At 39.8% G+C, this 22,078-nt stretch overlaps 1 protein-coding gene across 10 annotated transcripts in view; it reads right to left on the bottom strand.

Annotated features, from left to right (window-relative positions):
• The window catches only part of SDK1 (sidekick cell adhesion molecule 1), a 362,240-nt gene that overhangs the window by 129,552 nt on the left and 210,610 nt on the right, over nucleotides 1-22,078 (bottom strand). For all 10 annotated transcript variants that reach the window (XM_085237875.1, XM_085237877.1, XM_085237878.1 and 7 more), the window contains 8 exons: nucleotides 20,065-20,176; nucleotides 18,962-19,152; nucleotides 11,392-11,475; nucleotides 5,869-6,063; nucleotides 4,575-4,691; nucleotides 4,180-4,347; nucleotides 2,001-2,103; nucleotides 659-835 (listed from right to left, as the gene is read on the bottom strand). In XM_085237875.1, the coding sequence (XP_085094001.1) occupies nucleotides 659-835; nucleotides 2,001-2,103; nucleotides 4,180-4,347; nucleotides 4,575-4,691; nucleotides 5,869-6,063; nucleotides 11,392-11,475; nucleotides 18,962-19,152; nucleotides 20,065-20,176 (1,147 nt within the window). The remainder of the gene's footprint in view (nucleotides 1-658; nucleotides 836-2,000; nucleotides 2,104-4,179; nucleotides 4,348-4,574; nucleotides 4,692-5,868; nucleotides 6,064-11,391; nucleotides 11,476-18,961; nucleotides 19,153-20,064; nucleotides 20,177-22,078) is intronic.

Here is a 22,078-nt window from a genome sequence, read left to right as displayed (position 1 = left end):
AGCATGGGATGATGGAAGGATTCAGGTTGGAAGGGGCCAAACCCCCACACAAAGCAGAGCCAGCCATAAAATCAGACCAGTTTATCCAATCTGGTCTAAAAAACCTCCAACCTTTGGGGTCAAACATGCTCCTCACATACGGACTTGGCATTTGTCCTTGCTGAATTTCATAAGGTTCTTATCAGCCCATTTCTCAGCCTATCTAGGCCTCTATGAATGATGGTCTCACACTGAGGTTCTTCACCCATTTTGTGCCATTTACAAACATGATGAGTACGCATTCCAACATCTCCTCCAGATCCCTGATGAAGATGTTGAACAGGACATGCCCCATTGTAATCCCATGCAGTAGTCCACTTATTACTGGCCTTCATGCAGACTACAGCTATTAATTGTTATCCCCTGAGCTCAGCCATCCAATCTATTGAACGTGATGCAGAGAAATACATTGAATTGGAGGTAACTTCTGAGTGACTTGAAACCCAGTCACTTGAAAGTTCAAGTAGCACAGAGCATGCAAAAGGGAGGACATCTCAAAGCAATTTAATTCACAATGAACCAGCCTTAATTTCCCATTGAGAAAAATAAATACCTAAAAAAAAGTGTATGAGGGTATCTGAAAAACAGCATAGCCTTGTGCTCAAGATGGAATACTCACATCACTTCTAGTCGAGCCATTCGGGAATCGTTTCCTCCAAAAGAAATGACTTCACAAGTATAGTCCCCGATGTCACCCGACCACGTCTGGCTGATGAGGAGGGTTCCATCTTTCTCTACTGTGATCCTGGAACTGCTGGATGGATTTATTACAACACTGTCCTTCTTCCAAACATACCTGAATATTACAATGTTTTAGTTAGTAATTACTTGCAAGAAATTTGAAATACATTTATCTGAACTGTGCAAGATACCAGTTTCTGTAATAACAAATTAGAAATGTCAGGCCTCTATGGATACTTTCAGGAACAGTGCCTGTTTCAAATTTTAACTTTAGATCAGTGATCAGAATAAGAACTGAAATTACAGAATAAGAAACGTAATTACATCCAAGATGCGATATATTTTATAAACAATGCTGCATGTTTCAAAAAGAAAAGACCTAGTGCTCATGAACACCCAAGTTCACAAGTCCACCTTCACCAGCAGTTTAAGCTACAACATCAGTTATACTACTAAAGGTAACAGCAGAGGTGTTGGCACAGCTCTGCAAAGACCGTATCAACCCTACACCGACAGAATCAGTAACATCTTTAACTGATGTGGCAAAGTTCACCAGTTTATCATACCTCAAAAGACACATACCAACATGTCACAGACAAGTGTACAGTCCATGCTCTTGCAATTAAGTATCTCTACATAACATTTTTTACATCCTTATATCTCTCTCTGAAGTTCTTTCTGCAGTTGACCCTTCTGACACCCTCCAAGCTGTTCCTTGCATTTTCTTTAATTTGGCTTTCAGTCTACATACATTTTCATGGTAAATTTATTTTTATATGGTGAACTTCCTCTAGATGCTCTAGTACAAATGTTAATAGTTCAAACAAGTTGTTTTTTTTTTTCCCTTTATGCAGTAAAAGCAGAATATAGCCTCTAGTTATTGAGCTGCTTCCAAGAACATGGGCACATTGAGCATTACTTTCATACAGCACAATATAGACATGTTTGAAATCCTATTCCTTCTCTTTGGCTTTTACTCTCATTAACTATCAGCTTCTGACAAGTTGCTTTTATTGATAGTGTATTAACCTTGACAGTAAAATCATGGAAGGCTATATTGAAGTCATGAAGTGGAACATAGTTCATTGTAAATAATACATAAGGCTGAAATGGAAGATGGGATTTATATGATTAATGATACACTGTACAACCTTATAATGCAGTAATAGGGGGTCTGGTGTTAAAATTTGGGGTCCTGAAACTTTTCACCTAATGCTATTCATATAGCTTATAAAATTGAGCTCAGATAAACCACACAAACAAGAACTGACACCACCGACCTGATTGAAATTCTAGGATCATGAGTTGCTTCACATCGCAGAGTGGCTGTAGTTCCTTTGATCACAGTGCTATTCTCAGGAGGGTGAACAATGAAAGTCCGATCTGAAAGGAACACAAGCCATAGTTCAGGTGAAATTACAGCATTTTGACTTGGATATTCACTCGGGGAGCAGGCAACTGAACATTTGTCATTCAAAGCAAGCAGGCCATTCCTCTTCAAGTCTTTGCTGTGAAGCCTCCCCTGCCTCTCATGTCACTGTGTCAAGAAGAGGTTGTACGCTGTGGGGTGCAGGAGGCAAAGGCAGCAGAGGGCACGTGTCTGAGTCAGCAGTGCTACAGCTGCACTGACTCCACTTGTCTTTGTGGGAAGCCTCTGTGGCATCTCCCTGAAGTCCTAAGGCAGCAAGTATGTTTATAACATGTTAAGGATGAATCAAAACATGCATTTTGTCAGAAAACAAGTCACACAATTTAGAGTGGAGAAAACAAAAACAAGGGAAATCTGTGCAAAAGAAAAAAACACCAGAAAAAACATCCAGAAAGAGGAAAGCTTGAATGCTATTCTATGAATAGGTTAAGGGAGGAGGAGTTTTTGGTAGTCTGAATTTTTTCACATAGGGAAATATGTTGTTTACTTAAATGTTTCAAAACATCTTTATTCAAGCACCTCCTGGAGACACAGAAGACAAAAACTGCTGTAACTACAGCAACCAAATCTGGTGTGAAAGATCTCTGTTATGCTCAGCGCACAGCAGTAGCAGCAGATAGCATCATCTGGAGCAGGTAGACAACTAGGGGTGAGGAGATATGTGGATAATGTGGATAATGTTAATCAGTCCCAATTCTCCACAGAGATAATCAGCATCTACTGAGATCTCATTTGTGCACAAAAAGAAATCATCAGCAAAATCTAAAGCTACACCCAGGAGCATGGAATGTTGGCATTATTCCTGATGCACCTATGTATGCCTTCCAGCTTTACACTGGTGAATTTTTACATAAGTATTCGGTCAGAATCACTTCTTCTTTCCCCTCCAATGCAGTATCAATGAACAGAAACTATCTTTAACACATATTAGAATCAATCCCTTGAGAATTAACAAGAAGGATCTCTATTATTCATACGCCTGGATGTCAATCAGTTTACAAGATCCTGACTTTACGTCGTCAGCGAGGTGTAAATCTAACAGTCATGTGTCAAAAGCACTTTGTATTTACTCCCAGAATGGTTTTCAGGTATTCCCAAGTTCAAAAGGCAAAATGTTACTGATGTAACGTGTACATTTCTGGGATTAACAGATGTCAAATACACACCACACATCTGTGGTATAATCAGCCTCAGGGCTGTACTTCAAGTATAGGAGAAAAGAGTTACTCAGTACTTCTGTATTTGTCACTATCATCTTCATTGTCTTTAATTGTTTTTAGTCCCAGCTCAAGGATCATTGTTTCCTATCAGTAGCAGCAACACACGTTGCACTTTAACCCTTCAGTTGCTGGTTCAGATCAGACACATGAAACTTATATTTTGCCTCTCACTCAGGGGTAATACAGGGGAACCTAGCTGATTCAATTTTTTACACCAACAGAGGGGAAAAATAGAGATCAAGGGCGAACGATGAAAGACTAAATCACTTCACAGGCTGCCCTGTGCCATGCCAATCTGTAACATGAGAGAGTAGAAGTGTGCTGCACTTTTCTTTGGCTTCCAAGAACGCCCAGGGTCACAAAGAAATGCACAGTTAGGAGGAAAATCACATCCACTGTATTTGTAGCCACAGCCTTTCTAACAGCACAGGCTGTTCTATACTGCCTGCAGACTGCTGGAGGCAGAAAACAACTTGCAAACAGCCAAATCCACAAAGTAAAAGGGCAGATTTGCAATGCAGACTAAGGCAAGTTTCACCACTGCAAAACCCGAGTGAAACTGTAAGCGTGACTAGATGCTCCATTGAAACACACAACCTTTCACAAAATGAAACAGTTTATATGTATGATTTCTAAAACAAAATGGGTACTTGTGATACATTTCCTAAAACAGTACATTATCACCACTGAACTACACAAGTACCTCTTTTATGAGAAAAGCATAACTAGGTATGAAAATGTCCTGGTCATACATCAAAATCCAATTAGCACTTGATTCAAGTTAGATTTTAAACAAAGCATTGTCCTTACTCCACACTGTCAGCATCACAAAAGCATTCAGAGCTCCTTCGGAGTTGACTGCATGGCAAGTATAATTGCCAGCATCCTGAAGGAACACGGGTGTTATCTGGAGCCCTCCGGATTCCAGAAGAATGAACCGAGGAATCTGAACTGAGCCACTGGCTAAGATCTGGTTTCCTGAAACACAGAAAGGAAAAGCAGCATGATTAATGTCACGTAGGCTGCTTGGCTGAGGCTATGCAGTCCCAGCTCTTCCAAAATGGATGGTATCAACCTATCTGGGCCACTGGCTCTACAACCCTTGGCTCATAGAACTAGAGCAATATTAAATGGATCTACAGAATCTCAGGAGTAGGAATAGATAAGAAATCAAGCAGTTCCACAACAGTGCAGTAAGTGGATACCTTTCTTCCACGAGATGGCAGGTTTTGGAGCCCCTGAAACTTCGCAGGTCAGCATGGCAGTCATCCCCTCAGTCACAGTGGTGTCCTCTGGAGGCTGTATAAATGCTGGCTTAATGTCTAGAATCAAGCAATTTGAAATCTCAGCGGATCAGTTATCAGAAAGATGCCTTTCCTATTATCGTGGACTGCTTTACATCCACTTTTACAGTGCTGATCATGGAGAAGGACATGACAATAATGCATGAAAACCTCTCAGCAGTGACTGTAACCTTTCATTATTCATCTCTGAGGAATTACTTAATTCAGTTTATTACCTACCTGGAAAATAAAAATCTATCAGCACTTACATGTGTACAAGTAAGATGGCTTACAGATAAAGGCAGATAAAGCTTTGAATGAGTGTTTGGGGGAAAGTGGGAAATCTAGATAAACAAAACTATTTTCGTTCATCTTCATAACAGAGTTCTTTAAGATGAAAAGCAACTCCAGAAAGGCATTAACTTTGAAACTTAAATGTCAGCCAAAAGAATTTAGAACCCAAGTCTCATCCAAGGCATTTTCCAAGTTTCTTTCACTTTTATTTTCCCCCAGTTGCACTTTACAACATTTTTTTTATTTTTTATTTTTTTTTTTTGCTGCAATTTCCTAGATCTATATTGAACTGATCTAGTTTCTTCAGGCTGAAGAAATTCTGGTCAGTATGTACAGACTGCTCTTGGGATAAAAAACAACTTCCTGAAAAGGAGATAAAATATTATGGGAATATATGCCTGTTAATAATTGCTTTTAAAAGAGACTATGAGGATTTGTAATTCTCCCACAGTTAAAAGTGTATTTCATTAACTAAAGCATTTAATCAGACTTTTTGGCAAAAAATAGACATTAAACTTGAATTTTCTTTGTTTTCCATGCTAAGTGTAGTTGTAGACAAAAGGCAGAAAAAAATAATACCATGAACAATTATGAAGCAGAGTTACATTACAGTCGAACCAAATCATTTAATTATAAAGGAGAGGGAAAACCATTTTACAATTAACTTTTCTATTTCTTCCCTTAGTTTTCTTTTCATACCATGAAATAAGAGATTGCCTCAAGCTCCTGTGTTTTCTACAGGGTTCAGCAGGCTGCATTCAGACCAAACTGGAAACACTGGGGTATCTCACATATAGGACAGCCATCTACTGTAAGAAATCAAGGTTCAAACTACATGAGCATGGAGAAACCTGACGGCTGTAGGCTCATCTACAGACACAACAGCGTGACTCATGGACCCCTATCCCAGCTCCTTACTCACTGGTCACGTCCAGGTAGGTGTAGGTCTGTATCTCCCCAGCTTTATTGCTGGCAAAGCACTGGAATATCCCCGCATCCTGAGGACGCAGCGCGTGGATCCGCAGCCCCCCGCTCAGCAGGACTTTGTAGCGGGGGTTTTGCAGCTTGCTGAGGGGGATGGAGTCTTTATACCAAACCAGGGAAGGAATAGGAACACCTGTAAGAAAGCCCAGAAGAACGTCGCCGTTAGTATGTGCACTATGTGCTTCAGAGAGTTGAAGCACACAGCGCTGTTGCGGTCACATCCCTTGCATCCCTTCCTTCCCCTGTGCTTATTTATACTTTTACAAGCTACTTTTGAAAAATGGGAGGCAGCATTTTGCATTATCAATGGTAAGAATACGCAGCAGAACATGTGGGAAAACAGTGAAAGGGGGAATGTTGAGAAAACATGTTATCAAATTACTTTCTTCACCCAATCATATTTCATGCTACTACAAAATAAGATTTATAGCAATTTCACATTGAAAGCCAGAATCATGCTACTTAAACAGCAGCAGTGTGACACTGCAACGAGTCTATAAGGCTGTTCCATCCCAAATGAGATTTTTCTGTGCTACTGCAGCTAAGATGTCAAAATAAAAAGGAAATGGCAAATTACACATAAGAGATGAAGTGCTCAGATGACTGTATTCGAGTTCTAATTTGGCAGCTTAGTTTGAGCTAATGTACGAGCAGCTTGTTGCCCACAACGAGATGGCTTTAAATTATTATTTTTATTCATTCTCAAGCTTCACCTGTTATTTGAAAAACACAGACATTCGGAGAAACAAAAATCCTGCCGTAAATACAAGCCCTTTTATTCCCGTTTCCTTTCATGTGCATGTTCTACAAATCATGACATGCTAATTCCAGTTTTGCTGCAGCCATATACCCGTCAGCTGGGATGATGCAGCCGTAAATTCAGTATCCACAGGCAGTGGAGGATTCTCTTTCCTTCGTGAAATATCAGAGGCTGGGACTGCTTTCTGCAGACGTTCCTGCCCTGCTCCTCCCATCACTGACTGTTTGGCCTTTATATCCTAGAAATCCCCAGCTGATCAAATGCCAAGGGCCCTACGCAGGGATCAGACATTTTATTATGTGATTGGATAATCACAGGATCAGAAGGGTGTCAAACTGATTTAAGTAACCTCAGCCCCAAACACGGTTTTATCTTCATAATCAGGTGCTATTTTTGAACGCACGTCACTTTAAACCTCAGAGCTTCACAGTCCCTTGTAATAAGGAAAGGATAGCAGCTCCTTGCATCATAGCAAAGCCATAGAGGTGAATTCACAGGTGAGTCACTGAGTCACCGAGCAAAGCCATGTGAGACATCACAGCAGTACTAAGAGATGTCACTGATGAATGCAGCACGTGCAGACATTGAATTTCACTGTAGTGTTGACCATGATTTAAGGTCTTCAGAGGGGAAGTGCCACAGGAGAAGCCATACTGTTATTTTAAATATCCCAAAGTGAAATACCAGCATATTATACTTTCATTCATACCTTCTTCCAATAGATTCTCTTTCTCCGGACAAAAAATACATTAACTATTTGGAAATCATATACAAACTATGTAAGGAATGATTGAAAAGAAGAGTGTTCAATTGCTGCTGCTGTTTTTGTAAACATGTATCATTTACTACAATCACCTCTGATGCTTTTGTTCCGCTGATATAATAAAATGCACTCATAATCTGGGAGGTAATCATCTCAGGAAGAAATCCACGATGCAGAGTGCATTGTCTGACAGAGAATAGATGCAGTATAGGAGCTTCCATTGACATAATTTAAATTTTCTGCAGCAGCCCATCTACAGAATTAGCACAAACTTCCCTGTTCAGAATTCTCGGTGAGAGTGTTATTCATCTCTTGAAGATCCTCCCGGGCAAATACAAATTATCACTGAGTAATGAGGAAACAGATGATGCAAAATGGAATAGTTCTCTTGATGCAGAGAAGCCTGGAAATGATTTCAAGTTTAAATAATAGCAACTCTAGTTTCCCACACGTTACTTGATGGGCACTGAGGAAATAATGCAGCCCCGCATCCAGTGCTCTCAAACCTTTAACACTGGTGTCATTCCATAAATCCCATTCTTCTAACAGTATTAGTAAACCTTCTAATCCCATAATCACTGTGAGATACACCTTCCTATCACCAACCCAGCTGACAAACGGAATATTACCATCTCTATTTTTCTACGTTTCAGTTACGGATATCTTCCTCTACTCAAAGTTATGAGTCTGAATAATAGGATCTTATCTGAGCGTTCTGATGCCTGTCAGCAGCATTCATTTGGGCTTTAGTGATCTTCCCAGAGAGATTTGTCTTCCAAGTTGTACACATTTTCTTTTATCATCTCGCTACCTCTTTAGCTATAAAAATGGCTAAAACCAGCCTCCTTTCTTCTCCACTCTCCCACCGCCCCGCTTTTCCTCCTGCCACCCTCCAAGGAATTTTGCTTCTTCTCCTCTCTACGAATTTTGCTGAACAAAAAAATACGAAAAGAAGAAAAGACTTTAAATACATACTGGATGATGCCTTTCCAAGCATTATCCGTCCTATCCTACCTTATTGTTTGAGAGATTACAGAGTGGCCTAAAATAACATAATATTAAGTAAAATAAGCTTAATTCTCAGCATGTACACAGCGCTCTATTTTTTTTCTTTCTTTTTTTTTTTTTTCCCCAAAGATGGGCTGACAAATCAATTTGGTGCTACGGAGGAGGAGGGGAAGGAGACAGACTGGTTTGGGCTGTGCCACTTTCTCTGTAACCTTGGCAAATGATTCATGCAAGCCAAGGCTCAGTTTCCCCATCTGTGAAACAGATGTTTGTCTCTCTGCCAAATTTCACTTATTTAAGAGTCTGGATGAAAGACTCTAAATATTCATTGTGTCATTTTTATTATTTATTTTTTATAGTCTTCTCTAACTCCCAGTGGACAACTGGGGTGTCCCAAAAACATCCTTCCATCTCCTTGTCTAAACAGGTAGAACTAAAGTCCAATTAACCGCGCTCCCCAGACATCCCCTTCAATGCCTGCAGCCCAAAACTTCCTATAAGCAAATAAGAAAAAGCATTTAAAGAAAAGCCATTGAAAATGCATGCAGCATCAGCAAGTGCTGGAAGATATACAGCAGAGCATGGTTACTGCGCAGTCTGATACATTGAAACTCCATTACAGTGAAGTATAAAGCTAGTCTGTGCAAGTTGCAATTTTATTTACAGTTAATCTTTGCTTATACTGTGAAATTAATCTGTCTCTCACACATTCAAGGTGCACAAAGTCTGAGCAAATGGGCTTCGTGCACAGAACCTGATGGGGCCGGGAGAAATCCAATCAGTCTTCCTATCTGCAAGGAAGGTGTAGGGCAGCTCTGCAGTTCCCCACATGCCTTATTCTAGCTCCCAGTTTGAGCAGGGAGACAGCAACCTTCACTTACCCTCTTTATCAATGCTGGTGGTTGCTAGGTCTATGTAATAACGGATCAGAAGGCCTCTGCTTAATACTCTATATACAAGCAAGCCCCTTTTAAGGGCTAGAGATGCTCAGCACAGAAATGCATGTGAAGACAGGTTTCCATGCTCCTGCATCACACTGACCAACAAATCAGACATGTATGGGAAGAGTTCAGCAGAAAGAAGTTATTTGTTCCAGGCCAGGTGCCCATGCCTCCAGTAAGACCTCATCTACTGAGAATAAGTATGAGTTCCCAATTAAGCTCGTCAGAAGCTAAAGTGCTCAAAGGAAGAGCTAGGGTAGAAGGAAGAATTTAGAAGTCAACACCTTCTCTCTCTGATGTTCCAGGATTACTTTATTTTTTCTTCTTTCTTGTTAATTCATGAAGAACATTTGAGACAGCAGAAAGCTTTTCCAGTGACAGTGAGCAGTGTCAGAGATTTCCCAAATAGCTGTGTGAGACTGAAGCATTGTTCAGAAATCTCCGAATGTTTTTTTCATTCAATTTCCCGAATAATAAAACACTTGTTTTTAATCCTGCTACATGGAAAATCTCCACCAATATAAAAATGCTAATCTATTTGTCATAACACACTATAAAAATAAAGTCGGTTGTATGTGGTCAGAATGAAGGTCTATCTAGTCACTCCTCCTTACTTTGAAATTGCCTTGTCTCGGATGCTCAGGCAGTAAAAGCAAGAGCAGCCCAAAGACGGAACATTATTTCCACCTACCCAACACCCAGCACTTCAATCCACTGCTTGACACAGAACTGATGTCTGCAGAAGATACAGCTTTTCTGCATAGTAAGAGCTAATTTCACCTCTCTCAAAAATGTTATCTGCCAGCTTACTGTCCAGTAAGCTCAAATCATCTGAACACTTCACGATTCTCCTGCATTAAGTTTTAATGTTGGCTGTTTTGAATCATTTTATACAATCAGCAAACAGTCTCATCTTACTGTTCACTCTGTATGTTCAACAGCCCCGAATCCTGGGGAGCTCTAGGCCCTAGCTTTGAGAACCGAGCCTTTGTTCTCTTTAAAAAGCTATTAATTCACAACAAGACCTTGTCTCTTATAACCTGATAGCTTCTTTTCTATAAGTGCCTTTGATAAGAAACCTCATCAAAGACTTCTGAAAATCCAAATCAGCTGGAGCATCCTTACATGCACGCTTCCTTATTGTGAAAACATGTTTGCAAAGCTTCCTCCAGAAAAGCAGTGTTGACTCTTTCCTGTGTAAAGCAAAAAAACACTTAAATCCTGATGCAAATAAAATAGATATGCAAGAATTTATTTTTTGGCTCCGATCTGAAGAAGGAGCCCATCCAAATAAGCTGTCAGTTAGAACTGGGTGCAGGTTTTTTTAAAATATGGTATACTTTTTACTTAAGGAGCTCAAGGCTGCATTTTTACGTGTACTGCCTGTAAAACACAGCATCAGGGAAACTGAGACACCAAAAAGTTAAGCAGCTTGCCAAAGTCACACAGCAATTCAGTGATAGAGTCAAGCCGGCTCTAATCACAACACTATGATGTCTTTCTGGAGTGCTAAAATAGGACGTGCTTCTATTTCTCTGGAACTAAATCTTAAACAGCAGTTTGTCTAACGTGGAATTTTTAACATCTGACGGCCTTTATGTAATTAAAACACCTGCCAATTAAAAACCACCCGTACCAGTCCTCCTGCAGCACTCTTATCTACACTTAAATGTCAGAGCCACTGACAGAAACTATAGAAGTTCCATAACTTGTAGAGAAGAGGAATTGCTGAAATACTGTTTGCATTGCGACGACGGGTTCCACAACCATACTTTCACCTGAACAAATCTATTGGCTCCAAAGTTTGTAATTCAGCAATTTATGGCAGGTTTTCCAAAGACAAACACCCTCCACATGCCTTATACCTGGATCTGCAATAGCTGGCAATAATGCACAGGCCTCAAGACATGAAAAGTAGATATCAGACGCTTTCCTCAGTACAGGATTTACATATGTTTGACTCAAGTTGGAATACTTGTGCACACTCACCCATTGCTTGGCACAGGATGTCCACATCTTTCTCCACTTCAGCCAAAATCACGCTCTCGGGCTCCACAGTAAAATATGGTGGCTCTTGAGAACAGAGGAAACAAACAAAAGTAAGCAAAGAAACCCACAGTAAAATGAAAAATAGAAGGTGACATAATGACATTCATACGATGGGTCTGCACGCATTTTATTTAATATGGTGTATTACGAACTGTCTATTTGGTCTGAGTTTCTACTTGGAGGATTTTTTTTTTTTTTTTTTTTTGGTAGTAAAAGCATCATAAAAAAGCCAACAAATTCTCGCTTTGCTGAGTACGAATTCCAAAGCATCGAGTCAATGTTAGGTAAGATTTAGCATTTTGCACTGCAAATTAATACTCAGAGCAGGGACTACTTTTCATTTTATAGGTCTGAATCATGGAACATTTTAATTCTTCGTTCAGAAAGGCCTTCCCAAGAGGTTTATAAAGGTTTATATTTACAACATACCATTTTATTGGATAGTTTGCTTCAGTATCTAAACTGAATTCCACCTCATGAAGGCATGAAGCATATCAAATAAAGTGTCATGGCATGTCAGAGAGCCAACATCACAGGATAAGCGCTGTATAATTAAAAAAATTCTTCTCAACTGTTTTATTTCTTGAAAGCAAACAGATTTAATGCTTTAATTGAAGTTATAGCAATAATCATAAAAGTCCACACTTTATTATTGGGACTTAAGAAAAGATATTAGACGTTTAATTAAACAAAGACAAGATTCCTGAAATGGTACAGTATACCATCATGTTACTCTTTCTTCTCTGCAGCATAAAATTGAAGAGTATCTTGTCAAAGTCCCATAGGCATTAAGGTTGCAGTAATAATCATGGTAACTAAAAACTGTCATAGTCTACTTGATGTAATTATCATCCGAGTACTGTTTTTAGAATCATTTTATTTGATTATAACTAGAGTTCTATTGTAGGTTAGAAAAACTCACTGCTAAGTGTTTGATAACACAGAAAAGACAATAGAAGTAGCATGTAAGAAGATGATATTGTACTTTCAATTTAAGGAATTCAAGGATGTTTGGAAGAATGCAGCAAGTGACAATGAATCTGAGCTGATCTTCTCTCAAATCTATTCCCCAATCATATGTGCAGATTGTGTTACTGATAGAAAATCACTATTTTCATAAATTAAAACAAAACTGTACTAACTTATCCCGCAAATCTCCCCTATTTCTCCTGCTACCTGCATAGCATGTGTTGCACCCTCATCTAGCAGAGCAGAACAGCAGCAGTAGGTACACATCATTAACACCAGCACTGCAGTGCACTCCTTCCCGCTAACTGCAATAAAATACTTGCTTGAGTGTACAGAACTGGGGCCTCTTTTGGGCACCAGTGGATATTACAGCTCTGTATTCATTCCAAATAAAGTCAATCAATATGTTTTCAAAATCTTACAGGGAGAAGGTGAGGTTGCAAAATAGCCTGAATATTCATTTATCCAGGAAAACCAATAAAATGAGCTGCATGATTTATGATATTCTAATAATATACATGTGTTAACATTATTGATCCTCACTGCCTAAATATAAACCTATTAATAAACATACATAATAAGTTGTGATTTATTGCATATGATCTCATGCATTAATCTAAACAACAAATTGGAAAGCCGAACGTATAATTGAAATTCACTGATGGCATGCAGTTTGACATGCTTGATCATCCAGACTGCTGAGCCCTTTGCAATGCATCTAAGTGCATTCTAACTCTCAGTATCCTCCTCCATCCCACTCCATCCTTCAAGCATTGTCCAATGTTCTCCTAGAATTCCATGTTTAGGAATTTTATCTTTTTGATCTTCAAGCTTCTGGTCTCCTTACTCGTCTGTGCATGTGGATACACTGATACACAAATCCATCTGTCTCTCTCTCCTAAAATAAAACTTGAATATTTCCTTCTACATCAACTTAATCTGATTGTGAGGGGAGACGGGGGACAGGTGGCCAAACCAGCACCCAAAGGAGTAAAACAGCACCCAGACCTATACCCCTAACACCTGGACATTCACTTCTAGCTCAGGGCTTCTACAGATGCCTCCTCTGCCAGTACGTTGCTCCTTTTAGGGAGTTAGTGAATGCACCTCTCACGCCTTCCCTTCCTATATGGCACCCTGATCTTAACAGGTCAGTTTTTAAACTTGGCAACCTTCAGCTGCCAGCTTGCAAACTTTCTCCTAGATCAGCAATATATTCATGCACCGTAATAAATTTGAAGATTTATCTCCAGCATGGGCCTGCGGTTTAGCTGCAAAGCAACTTAACACAACCTCAAAGACACTCGAAACTCCATGACCACTGCTCAGGAACTACTGTTGCACAGGTTCTTGGCATATTTACACATTCTACTTTCCCAATGTCTCTCCCAAAATCTTATCCTACATTCTGTGCTCCTTCCTTAAAATCCCATTCCGGCTCTTAGGCTACCCTCAGAGAAACTCAGTGTATTAAGACATGCTTACTTGAGCTTGTCAAGCAATGAATTGCCTGACAAAGAACCTTAAGCCACTGCGAAATGACACTTAGCAAACAAGACTGTAATGTTATAAAAGGAAGGTTTACATCAGCTTTTTTTGGAAGAAGCAGGAGGAAATTGAAGCAAACAAGGCAGAAGAAGGGCAGGAGCAGCAGAAAAATGCAATCTAAAGGCCACAGACAATTCCCAGAGGACTTTCAGAGTGCAGGTCTGTCAATAGACGTGACTTCCAGTCCTCTTCAAGACCGGATCCAAGTTTTCCCTTACAATAAAGCCTTCTGAACCCAACTCTCCCAGTCACTCCAACAACTGGAAGCTTGGCCAAATGCTAAAACTGGTGAAAGAGAGGTAAAGACTAAGGCAAGAACTGCACAAAGGGTCGTCAGATGTTACTTTAGGGTGATGAGCACAGACACAAAAATGCTTCCAAGAAGCAGCTTCGCAGCGTACTGAATTTCAGTGAACTGAAGCTGCCTGGAATTAGAGATAAGCTGGAAAGCAAGACAGTACTAATCTGTAAGGAAATCCTGGAAGATCTAGAATACCTATGGACAACAGTGCTGCAACATCCTAAGTCTAACATACGTGGAAAATTGGTCTTGGTAAGACAGAATCACAGCAGTGCTGGTGCAGGCATACCCTTAGGGTTTTGAGCGAAATGGAGCAGTGGTTTCCATGCAAGCTGTGCTCCTCACCCACATGTATGCCCCATATGGCAGCACCATGCATGCTCAAAAGGTCCTTTGCAGGCTCCAATGTGCTGGCATTCTCTGTTGAGTAGTGAGGGTCTGTGGCTTCAACTGAACACTGACTGTGGAAGAAATTAAGGTAAAAGTGCTCCAGTTACAGGACAAAGAGCACCAAAATCAAGTCCCCTGACATTTTAAATGGGTCAGATGTATGATCTGCACACCAGGAGTGTGTCTGAAGGGCTGTAGGCCCAGCACAAGCTACCAGCGTCTGCATTTGGGTTATACACAGCACCTGGTGAACAACTTTCAGAAAGAGACCATAAAACTGCAGCAACATTTGGAAGGGTCAGATGGCATTCTGAAAGGGTATTCTGGTTGTCTGTATATATGACTCAATTACATATTTATAAGGCTTGGTTTGAATCACATAGTGCAAATTTGAACATTTACTGTTGCAGGCAATGATCAAGTGTTGAAATTTAATGTGTGTGGTGAAATTATGACATCTTCCAAACTATATAACATGCCAGACACAGGCCCCAAGACACAGCAATTTCTAGGAATGACAGTAGCCTGTTGGTATCAGGTCAAACATTTGATTTAAATTATAGAATCACAATAGTTAGAAGAGGAAAGGACCTATTACACTGCATTCATCCTGCTGGCAATGCAGTGTCCTACACAACGAGAGGGGTCATATCTCAGACTGAAAGAAACAGATACTGCATTGTTCAGATATTGTATTGGTGTTTGAGTGATCTTAACTAAAAGGTCAAGTACAGCCTTGGGAAACGAATATTTGAATATAAATGCATGCTTTTAATAGTTGTTGAAGGTTTAAGGGTGCTTTTTTTGGCGTTGTTTCCCCCCCCCCCTCACTACAGATATCAGTGGAAAGATGGCTGCTCTGCAAAGCCCCTGGGAGCCTGCAAAATGTGATACTGTTCTAACTTCCCTCACGCAGAGTTACATGGTCACTGATTTTAACATTCAAAAGATTGCAGTCAGCATCCATTACATACCCTTCAAGCTGCATTGGAGATGTGTGACCTAATGCTAGATACATACATGAAAGTCAGAAAGAACAGAGAAAGCCCCAGGGGCTCCTCCAGAGCTGAAAATCCTGCACCACTCAAATTCAAGCCTGCATATTTAAGAGGAAAATTGAGCCCTAAACATGGAAGCCTTTCTCTAATATTAGCATAAACTAATTTATTTGGTGAATATCCTATAAAGAAGTGGAACTGGAAAGTTGCAAGTGCCTTGTAGGTAACCAAGTTCGTACCTCCAGACAGCAGGGCAGGCTGCCTGTGCTGGAACACGTGGCTGTAACAGAGTCCTTGAAGCAGGATTTCTCTTTGCATGAATATAAAGTTAAAACAGAAGCAGATGAAAAGGCCCTCCTAGTTTCTTGCTTTGTGCTTTGCATGCTCTCAGCTACAGGAAAAATCTCGTGGCAGGAAAAAACTCCTTTTTATAAGATACCATTATTACATCTGGGAAACTACATGGTACAACCAACTCCACTGCTGCCAGCTGCTCTCTGTGCATTCTAAAATCCTGTGACAACCCAGGGAACGCATCTGCTGGCATAACAGAGAATGGGAACTTCTCATGAACGTCACAGACAAAGCTGGACATCCCCCAAATTCCCTTGTGGGATTTTACTTTCTGACTGCATCTGACTTGAAGAGCGGTATGGTATTTGTGTTCTTCTGAGCTCCTAATATACATAACTTCCCATAGAACAACCATTTAAAAATGATGATTGCAATTTGTCAACAATGGAACTTGCAGAACTGCAGCAAAAGAATTCGAGATTAGTTCAGTCTTCAAATTGGTTTGCTCACGAGTTGATTCCTTAAATTCCTTAATCTTCAAACTGTTGGTGATAAAACAAATGCGCTCTTATCTAATCTGCAACAAATCTTCCCCAAACTGTTACTCTGCCAACTGAGGAACGTGCTACCCTTTAAAAATTTATAACAACTGCAGCTAATAAAACCAGAGTTTGGAACCACCTCGGTTTATCTTTGCTGGAACAATATGAAGATGTCAGAAGGCTTTCTGCCACATCCAGAGGGAACTGCAGTGCGACCCACAGGCTGTCTTCCTTGCTCATGCAGCCCTACTCTATAGCATTATCAATATCTGTGATATCTTAGATGCATCTTTTTACTGCCGACTCTATTCTACCTGTTAATAGCAAAACTTTTTGTTCTACTGATCCACCAAAGCTCTTATTGCCACCTACTGAGAGTCTCTATTTGACTTTTCCAAATCATTTCGAAAATAAACCTCTTCTATCACCACAACTTCATTTTTCCAATAGTCAAGACCCCTTATTTAGTCCGTGCTGTATTATTCTACAAAGAAGTGCAGCTCATTACCAGGTCACTATTCATGTGCACACTCTGTAAATATGTTACATATGCAAATGAATGAGCATTCCTGAGTCTCTATGAGTACTGCTCCAACAGGCTATGATGGATACACTACAAAAATGCTTAGGTTTGAATGCTGCCTGTACCGTCCCCTCGAACCCATCTCTTAATTAAACAATGGCCAGATCCATTCAGGAACTCTAAGGCTGAATATAAGTTATGCATTAACTATTAATCCTTTGATTTGGCTTCCTGTTTAGAATTAGAGATCCATTCCTCAGCACTAGAAGGAAACTCATAAATAAAGAAATCTTCTAGGCTTTGCTGACACATTGAGTAAACACCTGCAACTGAAGTGTCTTGTTCCATCAGAAGGAAATAAAAGTAATGGGTAACCAATTTGTTTCTGCTTTCTTTCATCTGCTTGTTCTTATCTACAGGCCTTTTCATAACTTCATTCCCTGACAGCCCCCTAAAATTGGATAAGAAATAAATAAAACATCTATAAAATAAGAGAGCAGATAAGCTACTAAATAAAGGCAGTGTTTCTATTTTAATATGATTCCCCAATGATTGCTGCTTGCTTTTACTGTAACTGTATTTAAGAATCTTCTACCTTAACCGAGAGGCTGCTTTAAGTACTGCATTAGGCTGGATCTGACACCACAGCAGCAAAATTAAACTAGTTACAATAAAATCTTATGAATATAGAAGAGTTTAAACCAAAACCGTAAGTCAGTGAAATCTGTCTCTGCTCCTTAAGGGGCAGGGAAGCTGCAAAGCAATAATTCTAAGAAACAGAGTATAAAGAAAAAGGACTGGAACCAAACTTCACCCAGTAGGTGATAAATACAACAGAGACTCAGTGCTACAAATGAACCCGGAGCACAGCTTTGCAGAGGGAAGAGCTGTTTCCTCATTAAGCTTAAACTACTTCAGATTGCTTTAGTAGAAAACAGACCACACAGCAGAGTCTTTAAAATTGTATTTTCTGAAGTCGGAAGGAGAGTACAGAATCGCGGGCTGAATTCTCACTGCAATGCTTTCCAGAAATGCATGGGCATGAATTCTGATCAACACCGACACCTGTATCACTGCCAGAGCAATAACCTGTCCAGGACACTCGCACAGTTGCTTCTGTGACTATTAGATAAAAGCCAGACTTGACACAATCAGCTCTGGCTCACTGTTCCAAAACGTCTCCTTTATCCTAAAAATCCTAAACAAAACTCTGCACTGTGCCCAGTGTGCTCATTTGTACTGCTGTGTCAGAACACGACGTGCACGATAACTACATTTTCAAATGAATTTTGCTCCAGCAAAATTCTAGCAGAGAGGTGACGGTGGGAACAGGTCCATCCCTCCATCAAGACTAGGCTAAATGTCCTCATAAAAATAAGCCCAAAGCTTCTCTTGGAGCTGGAAGTCCAGCACGCAGCGTTGATTTTAGTGCTATTTCCCTCTCCTTTTTGTCACCTCAGTAAAGATGTCTGCCTGCCTGTGTGCCCAGGAAGGTCCTTGGCCCCTTGGCTATCTCTCATGACGATCGGTTCATAGCAGTTCTCCTGAAAGGCTTCTTTCAGAAATACAGGCACTTGACATATTAAAACTAGATGTAAGCAAGCTGGGAGTTAATCAGGATTTAATGCAGCTAAAAGCTGAGATATGGAAGCTGCCCAATAAGGATTTTACTACTGTGCTCCCCCAACTTCTGATTAAATGTATAGTTTCACAAGGGATTCAGAATCAGATCCGTGTTTAAAAATACCTATTTGATGAATTTATATTCATGGGGAAGAACAGCTGAATTAAATTGGAAGACAACCCCCTTCTACCCTTTTTGTTCTGTTCTCTGAAGAAAGGTTCAAATGTAAGGTCAGTGAAATATTAAAATACCGATTTTATTTCCTACTATACCTCAGCCCGGAGCCTGTTTTACTGAAAAACACAATGCCTTGAGAATTACCCATTAGAGAAATGAAGGCTTTGGCTCTTGCTGGTTCCTCTGTGCTGTCTCTCAGTTTTGCTTCGCAGAAGTACATCCCAACATCAGCAGAGGTTGGGTTGGTGATCGTGAGGCGTCTCCCAAAACTGCTAATTCCACTGGTGATTTTTATTCCATTTCTCTTCCACATTATGCTTAGTCTCTCAACAGGTCTACCGAGATTAAAAAAAATACAATAAAACATTACAGAATAATCTTGTCTGCAGTTATACTTGGATTATAAAGCTCCTTCTATCTCCAACATTGGCTATTGAGAAGTAAATGCATACGTAACTTCTACACTTCAACTACAGACTACTCGAGTGGCGTTATGCAAGTACAGTTAATTGATACAGCAATAGAAGTTAAGTACTAATAATTTCATTTCTCTAAGCAAAAGAAGTAAATATTGTTATGTGAATCAGCTGCATGGGAAGTGCTTTCATTATAACTCAATTACTAGGAAAATATTAACCATATCAAGAACATCTCTGCCCTCAGAGGAGAATGTAAATCAGTTGGTCTTCCTATCAGCTGGAGACTCAACTATTCGCTCCCTCCAGTGCAAACAGCCACGTGCACAAAACAAATGCTGTGAACTCTATGTTACGGTGCATTATGAACAGTTGAGCAATAATCACTGTAAACTAAGAACATCTGTAATAAATTACTCCGTAAGAGATTTTTCCTAATTTATTTACTAGGAAGCACAGTCTGTTGATTTAAACGGTATCACCTTCCATGTCAATGTGCAATATAACTGAAATATTACTTAAGTGAAACATAATTATTTCTGTAAGACAGTGTTTGCTGATGGCACAACACTATTCTTGTCTTTACTGGGTAAGCCACAGGTGGGAAAGTATCTCTGCCTACATTCTTATTTTGCCAAGCAAAAAAAAAATATCAAAGTTTAATTCAGTAATGTCGAACAAATAAGATTATTCCTGAGGTTACTTTGAAGAGCAAGGGACACGGTGCACTCTGCTTCAATAAGAAAGAATGTAAAGAACATGCTATGTTCTTTCCAGCAAAGGAAAGGGCATTAAAATCAGCTGCTGACGACCCCTCTGCTTTTACAATACCTTGCACTGGCTACACATTCCAATGTGACTTCGCTGCTCCCTGCTACAACGCTTGTGTTCTGCGGAGGGATGACGATGATGGGAGCCGTGGTGTCAGATGGGTCCATGGCACCTGTGTGGGCAGAGAGAGCCACTAGTGAATGCCTCATACACCCGCAAGGACCAAACCACCTCAGGTAAAAGACCTTGTCAAGAGACACAGCTGCAAATTCCATTCTTCAACCGCAGCGTGGATTTTAATCTCCTTGTTAAAGGGAGATCTTCAGCATGACCGTTTTCGATGGCTTTCATTACACTGTACAAACACACTGTTTCAATACCCCCAGCTTGGTATCATTCAAAACACACATAACTCACAGAACTACTCCCAGATGGAGTGCAGAGGCCAGTCTCAAATAGAGAGCAAATAAATTAAGCATCCTAAAGGTTTGCTATTGTTGAGCAATTTTTATTTTTATCAAGCATTTGCTGACTTATATTTTTAAGACCGTTTCATGTTTTGTTTAATCTTCGCACTTCCATGCTATTTCAAAAGAGTCTGCCAGTACTCATGTTAGTTCTTTAAAAAGATTTTACACACTGGGGAACAAATATAAAATTAACAAAGCAGCATATCGCAGCAACTTCAATCCCCTTTTCTTATCAGGCAAGTAAATAACCTAAATCTGCTCATCTTTTGTGAGGCATCGTACTGTAAATAATTTAGCTTATGCAACAGTCAGCAGACACTTAAAAAATGGTAAAAAGGCTGCTTGTAAATTTTGTCTGTGTACATTTAGTAAGTGAATTAAAATACCCATGTATTCATAGGTACTTTGCTTCAAGCAACTCATTTGGAAGAGAAAAATTAGCTATTTTTTAGCTTGAATGAGAGAGTAATAAAAATTTCTAAAGATATGGAATCCAATAAGTAAATCAGAGAAAAGTAATGAAAGTAAAACTAAATTGATGCAAATCCAATCCAATTCATCAGATGTCTTCTGCAAGACAGGCTAACCCATGCATTTTAGCTGGTAAGCAGAACGGGAAATTGGCAAACCCCAATGTCCTCTTTTATGATGTTGTCCTAAATAATAGCAAATGACAGAAAATTCTTTGCTTATCCAAAAACCAGCATGCCAAAAGCTGTTCAACATTCTGTTTTCCTTCTTAGATAGACTTAAGTTTTTGGTAATGGGCCTCGAAGGTCACAAGGTCAGCAGATATCTGAAACGCTGAATGACAAAATTTTGGCCTTTTGACTCTTTTGTAATTGATAGCAAATAGTGTACTAAAGGAGATAAAAGCAAACAGTACAACGCTGAAATGTTAAGAATACCACCTGCACACCTGAATAAGTTCATGAATCCAGGGGCAGTGCTTAAGGAACTGATAAATGCATATGTACTTCTTCCCATAAATATGCTCTATTAACCTGACACAGCATACATACACAACTTGCATGGGATCTCAACAAGCAAGATTTCAGCAAGATTTTAGTTCTGCTCCACAGTATTCCTGGAAATAAGACATTATTGGGTAGCTAATCTGCTTTCTGAAGATCTCTGTGGTGGAATCTTCCAGGTAGCAATTGAAAAAGTATAAACCAAGTGTCAATTAGATGAGCAACTGGTTATTGACGAGAATAACCTCAGCATTAGTGCACACCATTACCTTTTGCACAAGATGAAGGTTTACAACAGTAAAAGCTAAAAGAGCAACAAACAAGTTACTAGTTTGGCAATGATAATTTCTTATCTCCATCTGGAAAAGAGGAAAACCACTTGTTTGGCTTATCAGCTCCCCTGAAGAATGTGTGTTTTTAGTATGCTCAACCATATTAAAAACAACCCAGGAACAGAAGCCAGCTTTGTTGTAACCTCTAGGAGTTCACCCCATGGGAAAGGCTCTTTGTGCAGCAAGCAGATAAGCAGGGGAAATAAAAAAGCACTTTCCTTTGCCTGCAACCAGGAAAACGTAAGGTTGCTTTGACTTTATTAAAAACCATAACAAGGATCTAAACAAAGTATGTGCT

Source organism: Meleagris gallopavo, chromosome 16 (assembly GCF_905368555.1).
Source record: "Meleagris gallopavo chromosome 16, MGAL_WU_HG_1.1, whole genome shotgun sequence".
Taxonomy (NCBI): domain Eukaryota; kingdom Metazoa; phylum Chordata; class Aves; order Galliformes; family Phasianidae; genus Meleagris; species Meleagris gallopavo.
The sequence above is the reverse complement of the archived record's forward strand: the minus strand, read 5'-3'. Positions and strand labels throughout refer to the sequence as shown.